The sequence below is a fragment of the Vipera ursinii genome (genome assembly GCF_947247035.1).
Source record: "Vipera ursinii genome assembly, chromosome: 14".
Taxonomy (NCBI): Eukaryota; Metazoa; Chordata; class Lepidosauria; order Squamata; family Viperidae; genus Vipera; species Vipera ursinii.
The window spans coordinates 4,047,864-4,069,645 of NC_139527.1; the positions used below are offsets into that span (position 1 = coordinate 4,047,864).

The 21,782-nt window shown below is 42.7% G+C and overlaps 1 protein-coding gene across 1 annotated transcript in view; it reads right to left on the reverse strand.

The window, feature by feature from the left end:
- Positions 1-13,715: 13,715 nt before the first annotated feature.
- MED13L (mediator complex subunit 13L) overlaps positions 13,716-21,782 on the reverse strand; it is a gene marked incomplete at its 3' end in the record, with an annotated part of 143,460 nt that continues 135,393 nt past the window's right edge. The window contains exon 27 of the mRNA XM_083373407.1: positions 13,716-13,777. Within this exon, the coding sequence (XP_083229533.1) occupies positions 13,716-13,777 (62 nt within the window). The remainder of the gene's footprint in view (positions 13,778-21,782) is intronic.

A 21,782-nucleotide genomic window follows, 5' to 3' on the forward strand; every position in this document is an offset into this window, starting at 1 on the left:
ACTGTGTAGACAGGCATTTTGTTGATAAATTGCTATCCATTTTTGTTTGTTTGTTTTGGTAAAGCATTTCTCTGCTAGAACTCATGAGTCTTTAGTGTGTGTGTGTGTGTGTGTGTGTGTGTGTGTGTGTGTGTGTAGTAAATTCCTGCATAGTAAATTCCAGGGATCAAATTCAGAAGAAAAAGACTTCTAATTTCTTTCCTGGTGTTTTTTTTGTGGAAGCCACACCGGGGGCAGTTGGGCTGGCTGATCCTAGGAAAAAGTCCAGATTCTTCAAGTCAACAGCCTAATTTATTATCTCCATGCCTCTCAGGTAAATTACATCTGAGGATTAATTTATGGTGCTTTGGAACACTCTTGACTATCTGGAGGGATTGCTCCCTTGCACCTAACCCCTGTTTACCTTTGAACACCAGGATAGCGTATCTCATGTGCAATTCAAGCATTGGGGGGGGGGGGTTGGATGTAATAATTAACAAGAGATTGGAAGGGTGTGTGTGTCATACTCCAATCTGACTGAAAGCACACCAGCCGCATTCATCTGGGATGTCCATTCATTCAACTCCAGCTCTTATTCCTGTCCGATATCTAAGGAAAGCGATAGGTTCGCAGTTAATAAAGATAAGACAGAACAATTCCCTTCACACCGGCATCCCCCCATCTCTATAGTTCCCAATGTTTTTTCCTACAGCATTGCCGGCTCAGGGAATGCACAATGATCATATTGTTGCTTGATTCAACAAATTCCTATGCGCACACGTAACCGTGGAGGAAGTCTCATCCTAAATTGGCTGCGTTTACAAAACATACTATCTAATCGAGGAGAGAGAGTGCATAGGTAATTCTCAACTTATAGTTCTCAGCCTGGAATTATGATTGTAAATTGTGCTAGTTGCTAAGCAGGTCATCATGTGACCATGACTGATTTGACAATCTTTTTTTGTGGCGATTGTTAAACGAATCACTGTGGTTGTTAAGCAACCATGGTGGTCAATTTTTCTCTCTCTCACTCGCTCTCATCTCTCATCTTTCTCTCTCCTATCTATCTATCTATCTATCTATCTATCTATCTATCTATCTATCTATCTATCTATCTATCTATCTATCTATCTATCTATCAACTGTTGCAGCATCCCCACCGTCAACCAGTGGTAATTTCTGACATGACCTGCCATCTTCCCACAAGCACATTCAATGGGGGAGCCTGCAGGAAGTCGGAAAACTGTCCCAGTCTTATTTATTTTTATTTGATTGATTGGTTGATTAAATTTATTCAACTCCCATCTTGTTTTGAAATGACTCTGGGTGGCTTACAGCATAAGAAAGATTAAAATCACCGAAAATAAACATCCCACTGCTCTTTTTACTCACACCTGGGTTGATTTTGTCGATCAGTTGACTTAAGTAAACATTGACTTACGACTGATGTTTGTTTGCCTCCACGATTATTTTTCTGTTTATGCTATATACCCCTCTTAGATGGTCACGGGGCTGTCCAGAATTGGGGTAAACAAAATATGGTCAACCTAAAATTTAAATATTCATTTTGGTCACATAAGAGGCAGTCCGTTTCTTTCAAAGAATGACCCATTGAGTGATAGGCTGCCTACTATTCTATCATCTTGACCACAGCCTAGCAGACAAACACACTGACTGTTCCCTGGTCTATGCCTTTGGCTGCTAGTACTTAGGGAATGACAGATTGCTTAATAAATAATAAAAATGCCCTTTCTACCTCAATTTCTGTGCAAACATGCCCTTGTTGCCTCCTTAAAAAGCTCTCAATCTTTAATGAGAAAGAGACAGTTTATTTCCTGCTTTTAAATTTCCCTAACTCTATCAGCAGACTTGTTAAATTTCTATCTGTAGCAATTTCCTTAAAGATGTCCCAATCTTGTTGTGATGATGTTACGATTTCTTTTCCTGTATTCCTATTTTACATGTTATCTTACATTTTATATTGTCTTACTGCATTTCTCCCCTTTTCTCTTTCTTTGTGTTTTTTTTTAACTCTCAGCTTTTCAGTTAAAATGGCTTTGTTATATTTGGCATGGTTTCCGAGTTGTTGTTTTGCTGATGATTGACCCTAATTAAAATTGAACTTGAATTTGCTTAATATCACCCCTGAGTTAGATCAGCCTAGCTGAAAGCTTGCTCCATACCGTGCTTGCATGAATTTAGGTCTGTGCTGGTAAAAACCACAATCACTTGGGATCCTCCTCAACACAAAGACTCTTAAAAGCAGTTAATGAGGATTTTAATTTCATTTTAAATACCCCTGGTACTTGGGGGGCCTTGACTGCATCAGGCTGAAAATCCTCAACTTCCTAGCAGCCTTTCCCTTAAATGTCAATTGCGTCCTAATTATTTATTTCTGTTGCCCTACTAATGATTCAGAAAGACTTCTTTCCCAGATTTAAGGATCTGGGAGCCAGATCCTCCCTGCTTTTACTTTATTGTAGGATCTGCTAGCGTGGTGGAACTTGATCACAACTGGAGCAGAGCTGCAGTGAATTCTCCAGGGTCCCAAAAGACCGGAGTCCTCTTCTCTATGGATGTTATGATGGTGAACTAATGAACTAATGATCTCATTGCTACTTTAGTTTAACTCCTCTAACTCTAAGCCTATCCCCATCCCTAACCCTAACCTTAACCTAACCCTAATCCCAATCCTAACCCTAATGTCTTCTTTTCAAGTTTTTTGGTAGAGCTTCAAGGAAACACATGTTCTTCCCAAAACTGTATTCCTGGTTGATGGGGTTGCCATGTGCACACTGCTTCCCTGCATACTGGGAATATCAACAACTTTGGAAATTTAAAGGCCAGTTGCTGGATCAGCAACCTTTCCAAAGTACATAGAAACCTTTTGAGTCCTTCCAACGGTGTCATTAAGGCACTGTGAGATGATCCGGCAATGATATTTAAGAGGTTAGAAGACATCTGGAGCCATCTGACCAGACCTGCACCAGGAGAAGTTTCAGGTGGTTTCTCTTAAGGTGGAGGAGAAGTTCCTGATAGGATGAGTTTGCTCTGGAAGATCCTTCATTTGTTTTTATTACGAGCCTATCAACCTTGGCTGAACTCTGAAAGCTTAACTTGGCTTGGCCTGGTTAGTTTTTGGATGAGGGATTACTAGAAAAACCGAAGGCTACAAAACAAGACCAGGAAGTTAACAAAAATATCCCAGAAGACAGTAATGGGAAACCTCTTCTCTATCATTGACAAAAATATATACTGTTATATTCATTGCATTTGGCAAGGAAGAGTTACTTGTTCCATTTCATCTGGTCTGTTGCATTTGCTGTCTTTTATTGTATTTTTTATTTATTTCTCTCTTTGATTATTACAAGCTACCCTGATTTCTTGGAAACTGGGCAGCATAGAAGTTTAATAAATTATTGCTCTTGCTTTAAACCAAAGCTGGTCAGGCTCCTAATTAAGGCTGCTCTGTCACTACAGAGGATACTCGTAGATCATTTTCGTTATCCTTTCCAATTTCAGGATTTTCTGTTGTTGCTACAGAGTGGTAAATTCAGAGTTGGCCACCATCGAAGTTGGTGGACACGTTTTTAGTCATTTCCCAATTGTTGGGACAACTTTTTCTCTTTTAATCTAGCTTGATTTGTCTCTCGCCAAATACATCTCAGTATCTGGAAGCTTGCACAGAAGGTGGAGGAGAAGGAGGAGGAGGAGGAGAAGGAGATTCTCATGAGAAGGAGAAGGAAAAGGAGAAGGAGAAAAAGAAGGAATACTTAAAAGTAAAAGATCTCACAGCAAACCCTCCCTCATCTGGTAACTTCAGAGAGACTTCTTTGAACTGAGTTGGATGTCATTTGTTGCCTTCTGGGATTTTTTTTAAAAAAACCATTATTTCACAAACTAGTCTCTAATCTGGGATTGCCTGGTGGTGTCCCATCCATGGACTATCCAGGTCAAACTTTGTTTTTTGTTTTATTTTGAGATCAGCAAAATCAGCTAGCTGCTGCCCTCCATTGTGACAAAGGAGACCTTCTAATCCAGGGGTCTTCAAACTTGGCCCTTTGACGACTTGTGGACTTCAACTCCCAGAATTCCTCAGCCAGCCCTTGTCTGGCTAAGGAATTCTGGGAGTTGAAGTCCACAAGTCATAAAAGGGCCAAGTTTGAAGACCCCTGGCATAGGGAATAGCCTCTGACACACAACAATTGTGAAAAGTTGGGGCAAAAGGCTCCAAAGCAGCATTTCCCCCCCTAGCTAGCACAAAGATCCTGGGATGAGCAGCTGAGGAAGAGAAAAGGGGTGTGTGTGTACTTTTTGGAAAACAGTCAGGGCCAGACCATTTAACCAGAAGAAAAGGGGGGGGAAAGGATGGGGAAAGTCTTTTCAGCCCTCTGGGACCAGAGGTCAGCCTTTTGACAGGAAGAAAGAGCAAACCTTGAACTGGTTTTGACATGGTTCAGGATTAAAGAGGTAGAGGGAAGGGAGGAGGAGGAGGAGACACTGGGGGTGTCTCCTGCAGACAGGAGACCGATGTTTATAGCCCAGCCGAGTCCTTATCAGGTGAGCAATAAGGTGGAGTGTGAAATGAGATAGAAGCTGGGATGGGCTTGTGGAACTCAATGGCCATAAGCAAGTTATTGCAGGTTGCCTGGCGCCACCGTGTCTGTATCAGCTGCTTTCAATGGCAGAGAGGGGGGGGCACTGGATGGCTACCAGGAAAATATTGGGCAAAAATCAGGTGGCCAGTTGACTGCATGCAAGGACAGGTAAACAGCTGCTCATGCTGGGTGCTCCACTTTGAAAAGAGGACTGTTGCCTGTTCTTCCATGAATCTGCAGAGGGATATAAGCCATCCTCTGTTGATTTACGATCTGCTGCATCCTTTTGAGTCCCTTCAAGGAGGAGGAGGAAGAAGAAGAAGAAGAAGAAGAAGAAGAAGAAGAAGAAGAAGAAGAAGAAGAAGAAGAAGAAGAAGAAGAAGAAGAAGAAGAAGAAGAAGAAGAAGAAGAAGAAGAAGAAGAAGTAATTGCACCTTGGGTGCAATCTCAAAATACTTGAATCTGCCTACTCCAGATTCTTGGGAAGGCCTCAATAGATGGGCAAAAATGTCAGATTTGGCTACTGTGAGACCAACCATAATAATATATTAAACTTGTATGCTGCCGAACTCCAATGACTCTCGGTGACTCACAACAATTAAACAAAGAAATTACAGTGAAATCAATAAAAGATAAAAGATGGCTAGAGTGACAGACTGGTTGCAATGGAGCACAGACTTGGTGGAGCCAAGTCTTCACTCCTCTTCTGAACAAGAGCAGGATTTTTTTATGGCAATGTAGATTTACCTTCTTGAATGGTCCTGGACTTGCTGGGGTGCAAAACCTAAAAGCACATTGGTTTTTTTATTTATTTGCCCAATTGATAATTGGCTTTTCAGTCCAGAGATTGATATATTTTTTTCCATCTTCATTTTTCCTTCCACAATAATCCTGTGGGATACAACAGCAAGGTTGATATTTATTTTTATTTTTTATTTTTATTACATTTATATCCCGCCCTTCTCCGAAGACTCAGGGCAGCTTACAAGCTTAGCAGTAGCCTTCATCCTATGTATATGCCTGCTTATTAGGGCTTTCACACACACACACCCAGCGGCATTATTACAAAGTCAGCTTATTGCCCCCAACAATCTGGGTCCTCATTTTACCTACCTGGGAAGGATGGAAGGCTGAGTCAACCTTGAGCCTGGTGGGACGCGAACCTGCACTAATTGCAGGCAGCTGGTGTTACTTAAGGAGGCATCAGCCCACTGCTCCACCAAGGCTCTTTAAATGTCTTAGCCTTAGTCTTCCCAAGTCAGAATAGACTAACAGAGGTGGAAGGGACCTTGGAGGTCTTCTAGTCCAACCACCTGCTCGAGTAGAAAACCCTATACCATTCCAGACAAATGATTATCCAATATTTTCTTTAAAACCTCCAATGTGGGAGCACCCACAACTTCTGGAGGAAAGCCATTCCACTGGGTTAATTGTTCTGTCAGGAAGTTTCTCCTTAGTTCCAGGTTGCTTCTCTCCTTGATTAGTTTCTGTCTGTTGCTTCTTGTCCTGCCTTCGGGTGCTTTGGAGAATAGGTTGATTCCCCTTTTCTTTGTGGCCTCTGAGATATTGGAAATATTCTTTTTACTAGGCTGGACACAACCAATTCCTGCGACCGTTCTTGGTATGTTTTAGCCTCCAGGCCCTAAATCATTTTTATTGCTCTTCTCTGCACTCTTTCCAGAGTCTCATCATCTTTGGTCCATCGCCTTAATTGCCAAATCCCATTGGCTTTGAAAGATCTCCCTGTCAGATGAGTCTTTGGAGAAATGTGCAGATACCGTGTGCATTTTTTTAAAAATGGGTTTAAATCGAGAGTTTTATTCTGATAAGATCGAAATAAAGTTCTCGAGGAGAGGAATATGGACCTGCAAAGGAGTGATTCACTCATTCTTACTAAAAACATTACTCCAGTATTGAAAATTGCCATCTGTGTGATGCATAAAGGAACGCAGAGACCAATAACACCTAAGTTTAGAGGTCTTTCAGGTAAAGCTGTGCTGAAAGAGGCTTCTGGGTGTCTTCTTAAATCTTATTCCATTGTCATCGAGCAATTCTTTTGACTGACTCTTGGTGGTGTTTCTGAGCTTGTTTTATTCTTAGTGGAGGCAGAGAGTGGAGGCTAATGATTGTTTCATGATATAATTATTTCCATCACTCTGACACAGCCAATGTGATCTGCATGCCCAACCCGAAGAGTTTGAGCTTGAGAAGGTAGAGAAAATGATGGAGTGAGGATGATAGAATGAACAAGGACATTCAAATTGCATCCCATGGCTTCTTCCAACACACATTTGTCATCCGAATTCGCTTCCTCCACTTGAATGAGAATCCCAAAGGAGGCTTTTTCCAAAGGCAGCCAGAATTCCTTTGTTTTCCTTGAAGATGTTTCGCTTCTCATCCAAGAAGCTTCTTCAGCTTCTTCAGTTCCATTTCAGTCAGAATTGAAGAAGCTTCTTGGATGAAGCACGTTTGGGACAACCATGACTGAGAGTCTCCGAAGTCGTTTGAATGAGAAATTGTTTTTAAAAAGTGTAAAAACATCAAATGGACACTCTAGTTAGAGAATATGTCAAGCTTGGTTAATTCTGAGGATTGTTTTTTTGTTCATGATACTAATTACAGGTCATCCCACTAGTGGGGAAATTCTCTGGATTTTTTCCCTCCTAACCTGAGCTTAAAAATGGAGGCTTCCATCAAAGGCCTTGCCCTAAGAATTACCCATTGTCTGTTTCATCTTCCACTCAATCATGCAGGACCATGAGAATGTAAACCTCCTCTGAGTCCTTAAAAAATGCACAAAACAAAACATAATCACCCAGGAAGTTCAGAGAACTTTTAAGACCAGATTCTGGCTGGTTTTTTTTTTTGTGTGCAGAGTTTCAATGCTGAGACAACATCTTTTCTAACTGGAGCTGTCCTTGGTCCTGATTGCTGTTTGTCTGAGTTAAGACTAAGCCAACAGTGAACTGCTTACTTTGACCTTTCCTAACTTAGTGTGACATAACATATCTTCCCTTGATGGACTTGACTGGACTTGGCTCAATCGGAATGATTTGATTTACTTTAATTAGATCTGCCCAATTTACCCCTCTCTTTCCTGTGAGTTTGAAGCCCTGATAATGAAGGGAGGGGTCAAAAGACCTAACAAAGATAGGTCTCTGAACTGATCAAAAGATCTAGCAAAAAGAGTTGCTCTGAAAATTTCTTTTTCAGAGAATATTTTTTTTGTTAATTTTTGTTTTAGAAGTATTCTTTTTGAGCATCTCTCACAAACTGAAGGAAAATTTCAGTTCTGAGTACTATTGAGTGAAATGCCGTCTCCATTTGCAGTATCTTTGAATAATTGGAGAACAAGATGAACTGAATGTATGTATATTTGAACTGGACCATTTTCAGTTTTGTAATTAGCATATTGTTGCATAAATATTTGGAATAAGGAGAGATATACATGTCTCTTTGATACAGCAAGGAAATGGAATTCTTGTGCTCCCCCCAGATTCAATTATCTGTTTAAAGTACAATCCAATTTCCCAATGGATTTTATTGTACTTACAACTAAAAAAAACTCTCCACCATACTTACTCTCCTGGCAGGCAGTTAAGTGATATATCTTAATTACAGTTCCTTTGGTTAGAGAGGGCAGGTGAAAAGGAATCAATGGCAAGCTATTTCCATTCAGATGTGCCTTCTCCATGCAGTATCAGTATATCATGTGAACCAAACAGTAAAAAGAAAGTACATTATTCATTTTCCTTCAAGCATTAATCTATCAGAAGAGGTTGACAAGATGGAAATTGAAGATCTTTGCCAACTCAGTGACTTAGGTTCACATACCAGACCAGGTCAGTTGAAGACTTGGATGGTGCATCCACACAACTTGATAACCTGAGTTTATTTTAATCCTAGTTATTTTGGGGAATTACTACATTGTGTTGTGTGAACCCAAGCCCATTTAGTGTCAGTTATGGTACAATATAATGTGAAAATCCAGAAGATTGCCAGGTTAATAGCTGTGATAAGTGTGTTTTGTGAATACAACCTATGATCCTAGTTAAACAAGAATTCAGAAGGAATGGTTGGAAGAACGGAACAATGGGGATGGGGAAAGCTAGTCAATTCACTCTTCATGACTATACGAGACATTTGATTTCAAGCTGACTTTCAGTTTCAATATAGTTTACCAATAATTCTGTCTTTTCAAGAATTGAAAGCCAAAGATTGGCTGCCGAGTTTTGACATTCTTCTGCAAGCAAAAATGGTCCATTAGTTAATTACTTACTGATGGTGACCTTTCCTAGGAAGTCTTTATGACCGATGCATTAATAGCCATTTCTTTGTGCAGCAATTAACATTATAAGGCCTTCACTCTTCATTATAAACTGGGTTAGTGGAGGAGAGAGATTGCTAGGATCCATGAGCTCAATCTAGAAGCCATGAGATCTTCCTTCAACACCAGTAATGGAACACAACTTCTAGTATACATGAAAACAGCAAGCTAGCTTGGGGGTAACCAGAAGTAACCTATATTCCAGCCACTAGGTCAATGAGAATACCATGAGGGTATGTTCAATTCATTGCGTTGAGCTGGGAAGGACAAGACTGAAATTATGGACTCTTAGGGTGGTGATGATGGCTTACAGTAAGAAATACAATCTGCTCCCCTCAAAAATCAGTTTAAATTATTGCTTTCTATCAAGTAAGGGGTTTTGGTCATTGCTGTTTAGAATCAATTAATCAAGTAGGCTTTGGGCAACCAATCTTAAAATCAAATCAGATGACCTTTCAAATCAGCCTGGGGACAAATTCTTGAATTCTTTGAAGGTTAAAACTGACACCATCAATTATGGCAGGAAAGAAATAGGAATTTGTCAGCCAGTTGAGCCCCTCTGAGATCAGCATAACTTGTTTTGAATGCTGAATTGATGTTGTCTTCGGCACCCATCATCCTTTTTGAGCTGTTTCTTTTTAAAAAAAGGTGGAGGAGACTTTCTCCAGGGCTTTTTACTGTCACCTGATTGGAAGTCGCCAAACTGGAAGTAAAAAACTCGTTAAACGAAAGAATCCAGTGAGGTCAATGCCCTCGTAGCTTCGTTCAAGACCTGGAGCAATGTTTTGGAGTCAGGGCTTAATCCGTGGTTGAGCTCTGGGTGGGAATTTCACCCTCCCTTTGCCCGCTGCTACTGATCTAAAGATAGTTGGAAGCGTAACTTGGGAGTAACAGGCACCGATAGGCATGGGAGATTGTAGGACCCTAAACCTTTATGGCAATCCCTTCCAGGGTCTTTTCAAAGCTGGAGGCTATCTTGTCCTGGATCTTCTGAGGAGTCGGTGGAAAGAGAGAGAGAGAGAGAGAGAGAGAGAGGGAGGGAGGGAGAGAGAAAGTCAAGTTTCAGGCATTGTAATTAAGGGTAGCTTTGCAACAAAGAGCTTGTAATCCTCTTATTTTATCCTGAGGAATTACACTGGCTGAGTTCTTTGGTCTTTTCATCTTTCGGGCTGTGATGGTTCTAGGCAATAATCAGAAAGAGGCAAGAGGTGACATAATTCTCACTGAGTTTGCTTGAGGATGTCAGCTTGTGACATTCATCCTGCAGGCCCCCCCCCCTTTTTTTTTCTTGCTGGCTGTCAGTTCCATGAAGGGGAGTGGGGGCGGGGAGGGGGAGAATGAGGTGTCCTTTTAACGTCTAGTGGGTGAGTTTTCTCTACCTGCAAGTTGGAAATTGTTTAATTGTTTAAGGGAAGTTCACTACCACGGGGTTTTTATTTCTTCTTAGGCGTTTAAACACACACATATTTCAGTCTTTATAGGATACTGAGGTTCATTGCTGCTTCCTTATTGCAATTTTATGTTGCTGCTGAAGAATATTATCTTGCTAAGGAAAATCTCCTCCTCCCCCTCCCCCTCTTCTTCTTCTTCTTCCTCCCCTCTTCTTATTTTTAATTTTTTTTAATTTTAATCCCATTTATATCCCGCCCTTCTCCGAAGACTCAGGGCGGCTTACAAGCTTAGCAGTAGCCTTCATCCTATGTATATGCCTGCTTATTAGGGCTTTCACACACACCCCAAGCGGCATTTTTGCAAAGTCAGCTTATTGCCCCCCAACAATCTGGGTCCTCATTTTACCTACCTCGGAAGGATGGAAGGCTGAGTCAACCTTGAGCCTGGTGGGACGCGAACCTGCACTAATTGCAGGCAGCCGGTGTTACTTAAGGAGGCATTAGCCCACTGCTCCACCAAGGCTCTTCTCTGCACTCTTCCCCTCTTCTTCTTCTTCTTCTTCTTCTTCTTCTTCTTCTTCTTCTTCTTCTTCTTCTTCTTCTTCTTCTTCTTCTTCTTCTTCTTCTTCTTCTTCTTCTTCTTCTTCTTCTCTCCCCCCTCCTCCTCCTCCTCCTCCTCTTCCCACACAAAATCACACAATACACCCAAGTTATAATCAGCTCCTTTTGTTCTGAGAAATAGTGTTATCTCAGATTCTACAGATATATGTAGGTTGGATAAGTAGAAAATAATACCCAGGCTGGATCCCCAGGGACAGATTTTCATACTCTTTTCTGGGAAGCTGATAAGCTCCCTTCTTCAGATTTATGACTTCCCTCCTGCTGTTTACAGCGTTGTTTCTTTTCTTCAGGGCAAACATCAACATCAGATTAGAAATATGTTGGGGGTGTGTGTGTCTAACCAGCCTATTCATAATATCAACAGACACGTAAGGCTGACAGACACCCCCACCCAAAGATGGAAGTCTTCCTAGCAGTTTTCAAAAGACCGTGCTTGTTTTAACTTGGTTTAACTGTGGTATTTATTTGCCGTGCTGGTGTCAACTTGGTTTAACTGTGGTATTTATTTGCCGTGCTGGTGTCAACTTGGTTTAACTGTGGTATTTATTTGCCGTGCTGGTGTCAACTTGGTTTAACTGTGGTATTTATTTGCCATGCATTTCAGTTGCCCTTGTTGGCTTCCCTCTCCTTTCAAAGCCAACTACGATTGGTTAGGTAGCATGATGGGTGACGGGGCTGAGGAGGTCACGCCCATCTGAATCCAGGATGGATGCAGAGAAAAAAGAAGCAAAGATATGGGTGAGGTGTCATCTTAGGAAATTTTTTTTTAAAAAAAGGGCATTGAACTGTCGAATTGACTTGGAAGAGAAGCTTCATTTACCAGGCAGTGATGGACCAGGTGTGATGTAACACATCTTACCTTCTAAAGAAGAAAGGTGTGCATCGGTTCAATCCAGAGTTTAACATTCACAGAGTTTAAGATTAAGAAGGCAAACTGGGGCGTTAGAGCCTGTTTGGTCTAGTGCAGGGGTAGGCAACCTCGGCTCTTTTATGACTCATGGACTTCAACTCCCAGAATTCTATGCTGGCTCAGGATTCCTGGGAGTTGAAGTCCATGAGTCATAAAAGAGCTGAGGTTGCCTACCCCTGGTCTAGTGGTTAAGGCACCAGGCTGGAAACTAGGAGACATGGTGAGTTCTAGTCCCACCTTAGTGATGAAAGGCAGCTGTGGATGACTTTAGGCCAAGCTACTCTTTTTCAGCCTAACTCACTTCACAGAGTGTGCAAAACGGGAAGGTGTGTCGGATAAGGAACAGAAAGACCGGGCGAAGAAAATGACTTATTTTCGTGTGCTCCCCTTTGTGTGTGCAATTGGGGCTAAATCTGATTTTCTCTTGTGTCAGTCTAATTAAGCAAACAAGCAGAAGCCTTTTGCCCAATTAAGATTTACAACAAAGAGCTGAGTGTATCTCTCTGGAGTCCCATTTGGTCTAGGAGATGACAATGGCAGGAAATGAAACGAAGAGCTTTCTTTTGCCGGCCCCTAACTGAGTCTGGCTTCTTGAAATTCATGCTTTCCATAACTCTCTTCTGTTAGTGTTCATTTAACAGAGTAACGGAATAAGAGAGTTGGAAGGGACCTTGGAGGTCTTCTAGTCCAACCCCCTGCTCAAGCAGGAGAACCTATGCCAATCCAGACAAATAGCTGTCCAGTTCCTTCTTGAAAACCTCCAGTGATGGAGCAGCCAGAACTTCTGGAGACAAGCCGTTCCACTGGTTGATTGTCCTCACTGTTAGGAAGTTTCTCCTTAGTTCTAGGTTGCTTCTTTCCTTGACTAGTTTCCATCTGTTGCTTCTTGTCCTGCCTTCAGGTGCTTTGGAGAATAGCTTGACCCCCTCGTGTTTGTGGCAACCCCTGAGATATTGGAACACTGCTATCATGTCACCCCTAGTCCTTTTTCTTTAATGGACTAGACATACTCAATTTCTGCAACTGTTCCTTATAACTTTAGTCTCCAGCCCCCTAATTGTCTGTCTGTCTATCCTATCTATCTATCTATCTATCTATCTATCTATCTATCTATCTGTCTGTCTGTCTGTCTGTCTGTCTGTCTGTCTGTCTGTCTGTCTGTCTGTCTGTCTATCTATCTATCATCATACTTCTTAATCACCCATCTCTATCAGTAATCAAGACCAAAGAAGACAATGTTCTAAACAGTTTCCATTATAGTTTGCCATTAAATTGGAAATATAAGTTGCACAGACCCGAAGAACGTGAGATGCCCCATAGGATTCCAACTGGATCCTTCCAGATTCATGGATCAGCCCCTCAACTCCTCTATCACTTTTGTTCCTGCGATGTGATAAGGCTGTGGTGAGATTAAAATGTGTGTGAAAATGAATGAAGCGCCTGACCCAGTTCTTCATTTGGGATAAATCTCTGTCTCCTGGCACCAGTTTTAATACCATTAAACCTCAACCATTGCGTCTTGCAACGCTTAATTAGTTTGTCTTTGAGTTTTTCTTCTGCTGGCTGGGTCTCATGTTCTTCTCTCTTTGCTCTGCTCTCCTGGAGGATTGTTGCTAGCTATAAAGATAAACAAAATAGGCTTTGCATGATAGGGCTTTCCAGATCAAAGGAAGGCTGCTGGCGAGGACCCTATTCTTCTGCCAATTTATTAGGTGAGATAAGGTTCTCCAGAGATTGCCTACAGGGTGGCAATCATAGAGAAGAGGCTGGAAACCTAGAGAAGTGACCTACTTCTAAACACTGCTTTCCCCATGTGATAAACACTCCTGCATTGGAGGAGGCTTAGACCACAGTCTGATATTCTGGAAAAGGCCCTAGTGATCCTACCTTCACTGGATCATGCTTTTACTCATCGTTGCTTGCTCTGGATCCCGTGTGGACATGGGGATTTCTAGGGATGAAGAGGAGAGGCAGAAAATCCAAAATGTTCTAGACTCATGCTGGCGGGACAACCGTGGAGGCAGAATGGGATGATATGTTGACTAACCCACAGAACCAGCACTGTGGGTTTAGAGTTGATGAGACAATCTGAATGCTCTATTAAACGTGCCAACTTTTGTGAAAGCCAACACTAATGAAATGAAGGGATCTGAGATTCTCTGATATAACAGAATAACAGAGTTGGAAGGGACCTTGGAGGTCTTCTAGTCCAACCCCCCCGTTCAGGCAGGAAACCTTGTACCATTTCAGACAAATGATTTCCAATCTCTTCCTTAAAACCTCCAGTATTGGAGCACCCACAACTTCTGGAGGCAAGTCGTTCCACTGGTTAATTGTCCTCACTGTCAGGCAATTTCTCCTTGGTTCTAGGTTGCTTCTCTGCTTGATGAGTTTCCATCCATTGCTTCTTGTTCTGTGTTCAGGAGTTTTGAAAAACAGGTTGAGCCCCTCTTATTTGTGGCAGTTCCTTAGATGTTGGAACACTGCTACCATGCCACCCCTATAGTCTTTCTTTTCACTAGATTAGAGATACCCGATTCCTGCAACCGTTCTTCATATGTTTTAGCCTCCAGGCTCCCTGATCATCTTTGTTGCTCTTCCCTGTACCCTTTCCAGAGTCTCAACATCCTTTTTATATTGGGGTGACCAAAACTGGATGCAATATATTCCACGCGTGCTCTTACCGAGGCAGTATGAAGTGGTACTAACACTTTACGTGATCTTGATTCCATCCCTCTGTTAATGCCACCCAATGTATCTGTTCCTGCAGGTGGGGTTGGTGTGTGTGTGTGTGTGTAAGAGAGAGAGAGAGAGAGAGAGAGAGAGAGAGAGAGAGAGAGAGAGAGAGGAGAGAGAGAGAGAGAGAGAGAGAGAGAGAGAGAGAGAGAGAGAGAGAGAGAGAGAAAGAGAGAGAGAGAAGGGTAGCTTGATTCTCCAAAACCTGGTTTTGAATCAGCTGTGATTGTCATCCTCAACTGAGGTTACTGTCGTAAGCTTTAGAAGGGTAGGTGGTGGGTCCCTCAAAGCCTTTTCTGTCCTGGGTTTGGCTTGACCTCACTGGCATTAGCCTGGATCAGGGGTAGGCAACCTTGGCTCTTTTATGACTCGTGGACTTCAACTCCCAGAATTCCTGAGCCAGCATGGCTCAGCTTGGAAACCTCTCCCTTTCCCCTCAGCATGGCTGGCTCAGGAATTCTGGGAGTTGAAGTCCACGAGTCATGAGGGGGCCATAGTTCTCTCATGCTGGCTCAGGAATTCTGGGAGTTGAAGTCCACGAGTCACAAAAGAGCCAAGGTTGCCTACCCCTGGCCTGGACAGAACAGTCGAAGAATTCGTTTCCTTCGAGAAGAACATGGAGAGAGGTGGGGATTGAGAAACCTGTCAAAATGGCATCTCCTAGTGCAGGCTAAAGGCTGCCTCTGTGACATGCCTTGGTTTGTCCAAACTGGTTTTCTTGTCCAATTAAGTCAGAACAGTCTTAGGCACTTAAAGCTTCTACGATTCCCCGGAGGAAAATGCCAGACCTGTCAGAGAAAACAAACAGAGGCTTTCTTAGCCTGTGTGTGTTCTGATTAACAAACCTATTAGGCTATAAAACCTGGGACCTCTGTTTTCTGGGTAAGAGTGTACATTGGAAAGCTGTTGACAGCTTCTAAGGCTGATCCTTTGCACATGAGCTGGACACCTATCAGCAAGTCGGAGGACAAGCACCAGGACTTGAACAAGAACAAACAACAATAACAAAGACACAATTAAAAACAATCAATATAAAATAATAATAATAATAATAATAATAATAATAATTAATAATTAATAATAATAATAATAATATAATAATAATAATAATAATAATAATAATAATAATAATAATAATAATAATAATAATAATAATAATAATAATAATAATAAGGAAGTTGAGCGATCGGGGAAGAAGAAATCAGTGGTTGTGTCAATGGCAACAGGAGCCCTTGAAGCAATACCAAAAGGGCTGCCTAGATACAAGGAAATTTTGAACTTATTGGACCTGAATATTCTGACTCTGGGAAAAACAACAACAACAACAACAACCACAACAACACTCTATTCCAGCAGTCTTCAAACTTGGCCCTTTGATGACTTGTGGCACACTGGCTGAGGAATTCTGGGAGTTGAAGTCCACAAGTCATCAAAGGGCCGAGTTTGAAGACCCCTGCTCTATTCGGAACTCAAAGGTTACCTTAACAGCAATTAGGTCCTTGATTAGGACTTGAACTGTTAAGTTTTTAACCAGTCCCAGACTGCGAATCGAATTGAAGAATAACAGTAGTAGTAGTAGTAGTAGTAGTAGTAGTAGTAGTAGCAACAGCAGCAGCATTAGTAGCAATAAAAAGTGGGGTAGAGAGTTACAGAGATTTATCTGGCTGGCTGAGGAATTCTGGGAGTTGAAGTCCACAAGTCTTAAAGTTGCCAAGTTTGAAGACCCCTGTAGTAGAAGGTCTTCCTCATTTGGCAAGATAATATTTGATCTACATCATTGGCAGGGAAGTGTGGAAGGCTGTGACACAAAGGAAGTGTGTTTACTTGTTGCAGGAATGGAGACACATGACCACCGTTTGGAATTGCAAGCAGGCCATTTCAGATCAATGTCTAATTTCCTCACCATCACGGCCAACTTCCTCCTCTTCTCTCTTAAATGTCTTGCTCAAAAAGGCAATGCCATCGCTAATTTCATTTCTGCACTCCCTCAACGGTTCAAAGTGGTTTGCATCCAGATTTAGATCGCTTCAATAGATAAAGAAAATGGGAGTTAAAATCAACAAAGGGCCCTTCTTAAAACTGTTTTAAATTGAATTTTAAGTTGAAAGCCAGGCCGAAAAAGATAAGTCAGTGTTTCTCAACCTTAGCAAATTTAAGATTTGTGGACGTCAGCTCCTAGAATTCTGGGAGTTAAAGTTCACACATCATAAAGTTGTCAAGATTGAAAAATGCCAAGATATTTAAAGCTGTCTTGAACAAAGTAGACCTTTGATATCTACAAGGACTCATTCTACAACTTAGGGGAAGTAGGAAGGACAAACTCAATTCAAAGCAGCGCATGTAGTAACCACACATGGACTTTACCTGACGACTTCCTTCATAAGTCATAAAATCATGGAATCATAGGACTGGAAGGGACCTTGGAGGTCTTCTAGTCCAACCCCCGTAACCAAAGCCTTATTGCATCTTGGACAAAGGTCTGTCCAATCTTTTCTCGCAGCTGTCTCAGTTGAAAACTGACCCTTGTTTCCTAAAGCTTGATTTGGTTGAACTAACTCAATGCCTCCAAATGAATTTGGGACAGTTGTGTGGGACCTCAGACTTGAAAAGAGAATCCGTGTCTGTTTTCTGCTGTTGACTAGTGGACAACACAAGACTCATTTTAATCTACACCTAGCAGGGCTTTGTTTTCGTAATCCATTACCTGCATTCCGAAGGTCAATGGCTCCGAGGAGTGCAGATTTTAAGTAGGATAACGAATACTGCTATCTAGCCAGCTAAATCATGAGATGGAGTTACCCAAGGAAAGCAAGTGATTTTGACCCAGGAAAATCTGACTGAAAGATAAATTAAGAGAGACACAGCAGAGGGGAGTAGGTGACTGACTGTGAGTTGAGGTCAATGGGATCAAAAGGTAGCGGGGCCCGTAAATCTCCTCATAAACAAATAATGATTTAAGAGAATTACACCTCAGGCAAGACAATGGGTAGCTTTTAACTGCTTTGCCCACAGAGGGAGGGAGAAGGGGTAGCAAGGAATCTGCTGAACTATCCATCACAGTCTAACCTCTGGGAAGAACGCGGTTGAATGTGGATGAATGATCCTCAACTAAAGCCCATTCGTTTATGGTTATTCATTTATGGGGTTCAGATCTAACCTTCTCTTTGAAAGTTCAAGGTGGTGTATTTTTGTCATCCCATTCTTTCCCTCCCCTCCAACAATAGCACTATGGGGAAGGCTGGGCAAAGAGAAGTCACCCAAGAAACCATGTGGTCAAATAAGACCTTGATCCTGAGTTTCCTTGGTGTGTGTGGCCTTCATCTAGTTAAACAGTTGATGGAACACCAATTAAGTTGTCATAAAAGCAAATCCCTAGTAGTACCTGAAAAGAAGGAATAGGGGGTGACATGATAGCGGTGTTCCAGTATTTGAGGGCTGCCACAAAGAAGAGGGGTGTGTGTGTGTGTGTGTGTGTGTGAACCTATATTCCATCAGAAGGCAAGACAAGAAACAATGGATCAAGGAGAGAAGCAACCTAATGAGAACAATTAACCAGTGGAACAGCTTGCCACCAAAAGTCGTGGGTGCTCCATCACTGGAGGTTTTTAAGAAGAGACTGCACAGCCATTTGCCTGGAATGGGACAGGGTCTCCAGCTTGAGCAGGGGGCTGGACTAGAAGACCTCCAAGGTCCCTTCCAACTGTGCTATTCTGTTACTGAGGGAGCGGAGAGGGGTCAGCATCTGGCTACAGAGGAGAAATGTTCAATTGAGAAGAGATTCTTAAATTCTGTCATGCTAGGCTTCCTACATTATGGGCCACTGGATTCCTTAGAACCCAGTGAGGATTCTTTGGAATCCTTTGAAACTCTCTAAAACTGATCTTGCAAGAGTGGAGGATGCTATATAGACCCATCAGAATCCAGAACTGAGTAGGTTCTCCTGCAAGAGGGAATCTACTTCTCTCTTGCCGGAAAACCTGCATCTTGGTAGGAGAATCTTCTAACTTCTCAGCTTCCTCAGCTTCTCATCTTTTCTCATCTTCTCATTTTTCCTACTGGCTACTCCTACTGGTATCTTAACGAGTCATCACTTGCCTCTTCCACTCATCCATACCTTTAACTCTTCCTCAATTTATTTCTCCACTTGCTTTTCATCTCTTTGGGTTGTATGTGTGTGTGGGGGGCCCTCTGACCCCCCCTTCAGTTACCTTCTTTTTCAGTTGCCTCCTTCTGCCCAAAGCTGGCCGATCCAGCAAAGCTGTTTTTAATCTCTTTTGGCTTTACGTGATCTCTCAGGAGCCCTGCAGGTGGCACAGTGGGTCCTCTGGAAATTGACAGTCTTGTCAGTTCTTCGGTCTTGAGCCTTGGATAGGTATGGAAACATTTTCGGGAAAACTAACAATAAAAGAAGTCCAGTTGCCTATCTCAACTTTATCTGCCTGGATAACCTAAGAATCTTCATCCCCAGGGCAGCGGGCATGAGAGCCTAAGCATTTGAAGTGTTCCACCGGATTCCTGCTGGGAATTTCACGGGATCCATTCTGTGTCACTGTGCCGACTGGCTTTTATTTTATTTTTTTAAAATTTTAATTCCATTTATATCCCGCCCTTCTCCGAAGACTCAGGGCGGCTTTCTCGTCCTTTCACCTTCACCCCCCAGCTCTGTGGTCAAATTGTCGAGAAATACGCAGACAGTTTGTGGAGTCATTTTGTGGAGCCTTGGTGGAGCAGTGGGCTAATGCCTCCTTAAGTAACACCAGCTGCCTGCCATTAGTGCAGGTTCGAGTCCCACCAGGCTCAAGGTTGACTCAGCCTTCCATCCTTCCCAGGTAGGTAAAATGAGGACCCAAATTGTTGGGGGCAATTAAGCTGACTTTGTAATAATGCCGCTTGGGGTGTGTGTGAAAGCCCTAATAAGCAGGCATATACATAGAATGAAGGCTACTGCTAAGCTTGTAAGCCGCCCTGAGTCTTCGGAGAAGGGCGGGATATAAATGGAATTAAAAAAAAAAGTTTCTGTATGTGCCTCTGAAGAAGGTATCTGGAAACGTTCCGAAGCTGTCAAACTATGCCATCAGTTATGCTTCACTGCACAGTCATCCGGATATGCAGTTTTGTCCAGCTAACCGAGTCCTTCCCAAGAAGAGACAGATGTGGATGTCTGACGGGGTTAAAATTCTCATTGCGGGATGTGAGCTGCCTTTTGCAATTGACTAAGGGTGATTTTGTCAATGCCAGTGCTGCTCAAGGGAATGAGAATGACGACGACGATGGTAATGAAGAAAGAGGAGGAAAAAGAGAAGGAAGAAGGACAAAGGAGGAAGAGGAGGAGGAGGAGGAGTGGAAGGAGAAGAAGGAGAAGGGGAAAGGGAGGAGGAAGGCAGAAGGAGAAGGGGGAAGGGAAAGAGAAGGAGGAAGAAGGAGGAGGAGAAGAAGAAGGAGAAAAAGGAGGAGGAGAAGAAAAAGGAAGAAGGAGGAAGGAGGAGAAGGAGGAGAAGTGGAAGGAGAAAAAGGAGAAGGAGAAGAAAAAGGAAGAAGGAGGAAGGAGGAGAAGGAGGAGAAGTGGAAGGAGAAAAGGGAGAAGGAGAAGAAAAAGGAAGAAGGAGGAAGGAAGAGGAGGAAGGAGAAGGAGAAGTGGAAGGAGAAAAAGGAGAAGGAGAAGAAAAAGGAAGAAGGAGGAAGGAAGAGGAGGAAGGAGAAGGAGAAGGAGAAAAAGGAGAAGGAGAAGAAAAAGGAAGGAGGAGAAGGAGAAGTGGAAGGAGAAAAAGGAGAAGAAGAAAAAGGAAGGAGGAGGAAGGAAGAGGAGGAAGGAGAAGGAGAAGGAGAAAAAGGAGAAGGAGAAGAAAAAGGAAGGAGGAGGAAGGAGAAGGAGAAGTGGAAGGAGAAAAAGGAGAAGAAGAAAAAGGAAGGAGGAGGAAGGAAGAGGAGGAAGGAGAAGGAGAAGTGGAAGGAGAAAAAGGAGAAGGAGAAGAAAAAGGAAGAAGGAGGAAGGAAGAGGAGGAAGGAGAAGGAGAATGGCGATATCAACCAAGTGAACACTTATCAATTACAAAATAATTTCGGTTATCTAAATAGAAAAGCAACCCGTCTCACCCTCCTGGGAAAGTGTCGGTCGAGTGATCTGGGAGGGGGAATAATCCAGAAGAGGAAACAGCCCCCCCACGACCAGCCTTCTCTCTTCTTTTAAGCCTGGCGCTGTTTCAGGCAGGGCTGGGGACTTTCAAGCAGGAGAGGATGGCCGGGATTTTGGGGTGACCCCTAAACCCAGCAGGGCTCGTTTTGAGACCTTGAGCCCCAATTCTCCCCATGAGGGGGTGTCTCAAGGTATAACCTCAGAGGGAGAACTCAGCCTAGCGCTTCAAGGCTGATAAAAGCCAGCTGGCCTCTGCAGCGGGCAGGCCATTGGAAAAGCCAGCTGGCCTGAGTGACGGAAGAGGTATTTCCTGTCCCATCCACACACACACACACACACACACACACCAGACTGTCCACCCACGTCTGGGCAGGTGGGGGGTGGGGGGTGGGAGGGGTGGCTTGCTTGGTCTTTATTCCTGGTCACTGCCCTCTCTTCTGTCTCCAGACCTGTCTACAGGTGAGGAGGAGGAAGGACTTCCCCTGTGGTTTGTTCCCATTACAAGCAATTCTGGCTTGGGCCCGGCAGCCAGCTAAAGAGCGTCACCACTCTTCCTTTTCAACCTGTTTGTACGCACTTGATCTTAACCCAACGATCTTTGGTCTATTCTGTAGTAAAATCTGTAGCATGTACGGAATACAGACTTGGAAGGGGGACTTGAGGTCTTCTAGACTGGCAAATCCAGTCTAAACATCTGGCTGTGTGGTCAACCATAATTCATTCTTTCTTTCTTTCTTTCTTTCTTTCTTTCTTTCTTTCTTTCTTTCTTTCTTCTTTCTTTCTTTCTTTCTTTTTTCCTTTCTTTCTTTCTTTCTTTCTTTCTTTCTTTCTTTCTTTCTTTCCTCCCTCCCTCCCTCCCTCCCTCTTTTTTCTCTTTCTCTTCTTTCTTTCTTTCTCTCTCTCTTTATTCATTTATTTATTTCTTCATCCCTCATTCCCTCTCCTGTTTTCCCTTTTCTTTTCTTTCTTTCTTTCTTTCTTTCTTTCTTTCTTTCTTTCTTTCTTTCTTTCTTTCTTTCTTTCTTTCTTTCTTTCTTTCTTTCTTTCTTTCTCCTCGCCTAATGCATGACTGCTGCTCCCGCTTTTC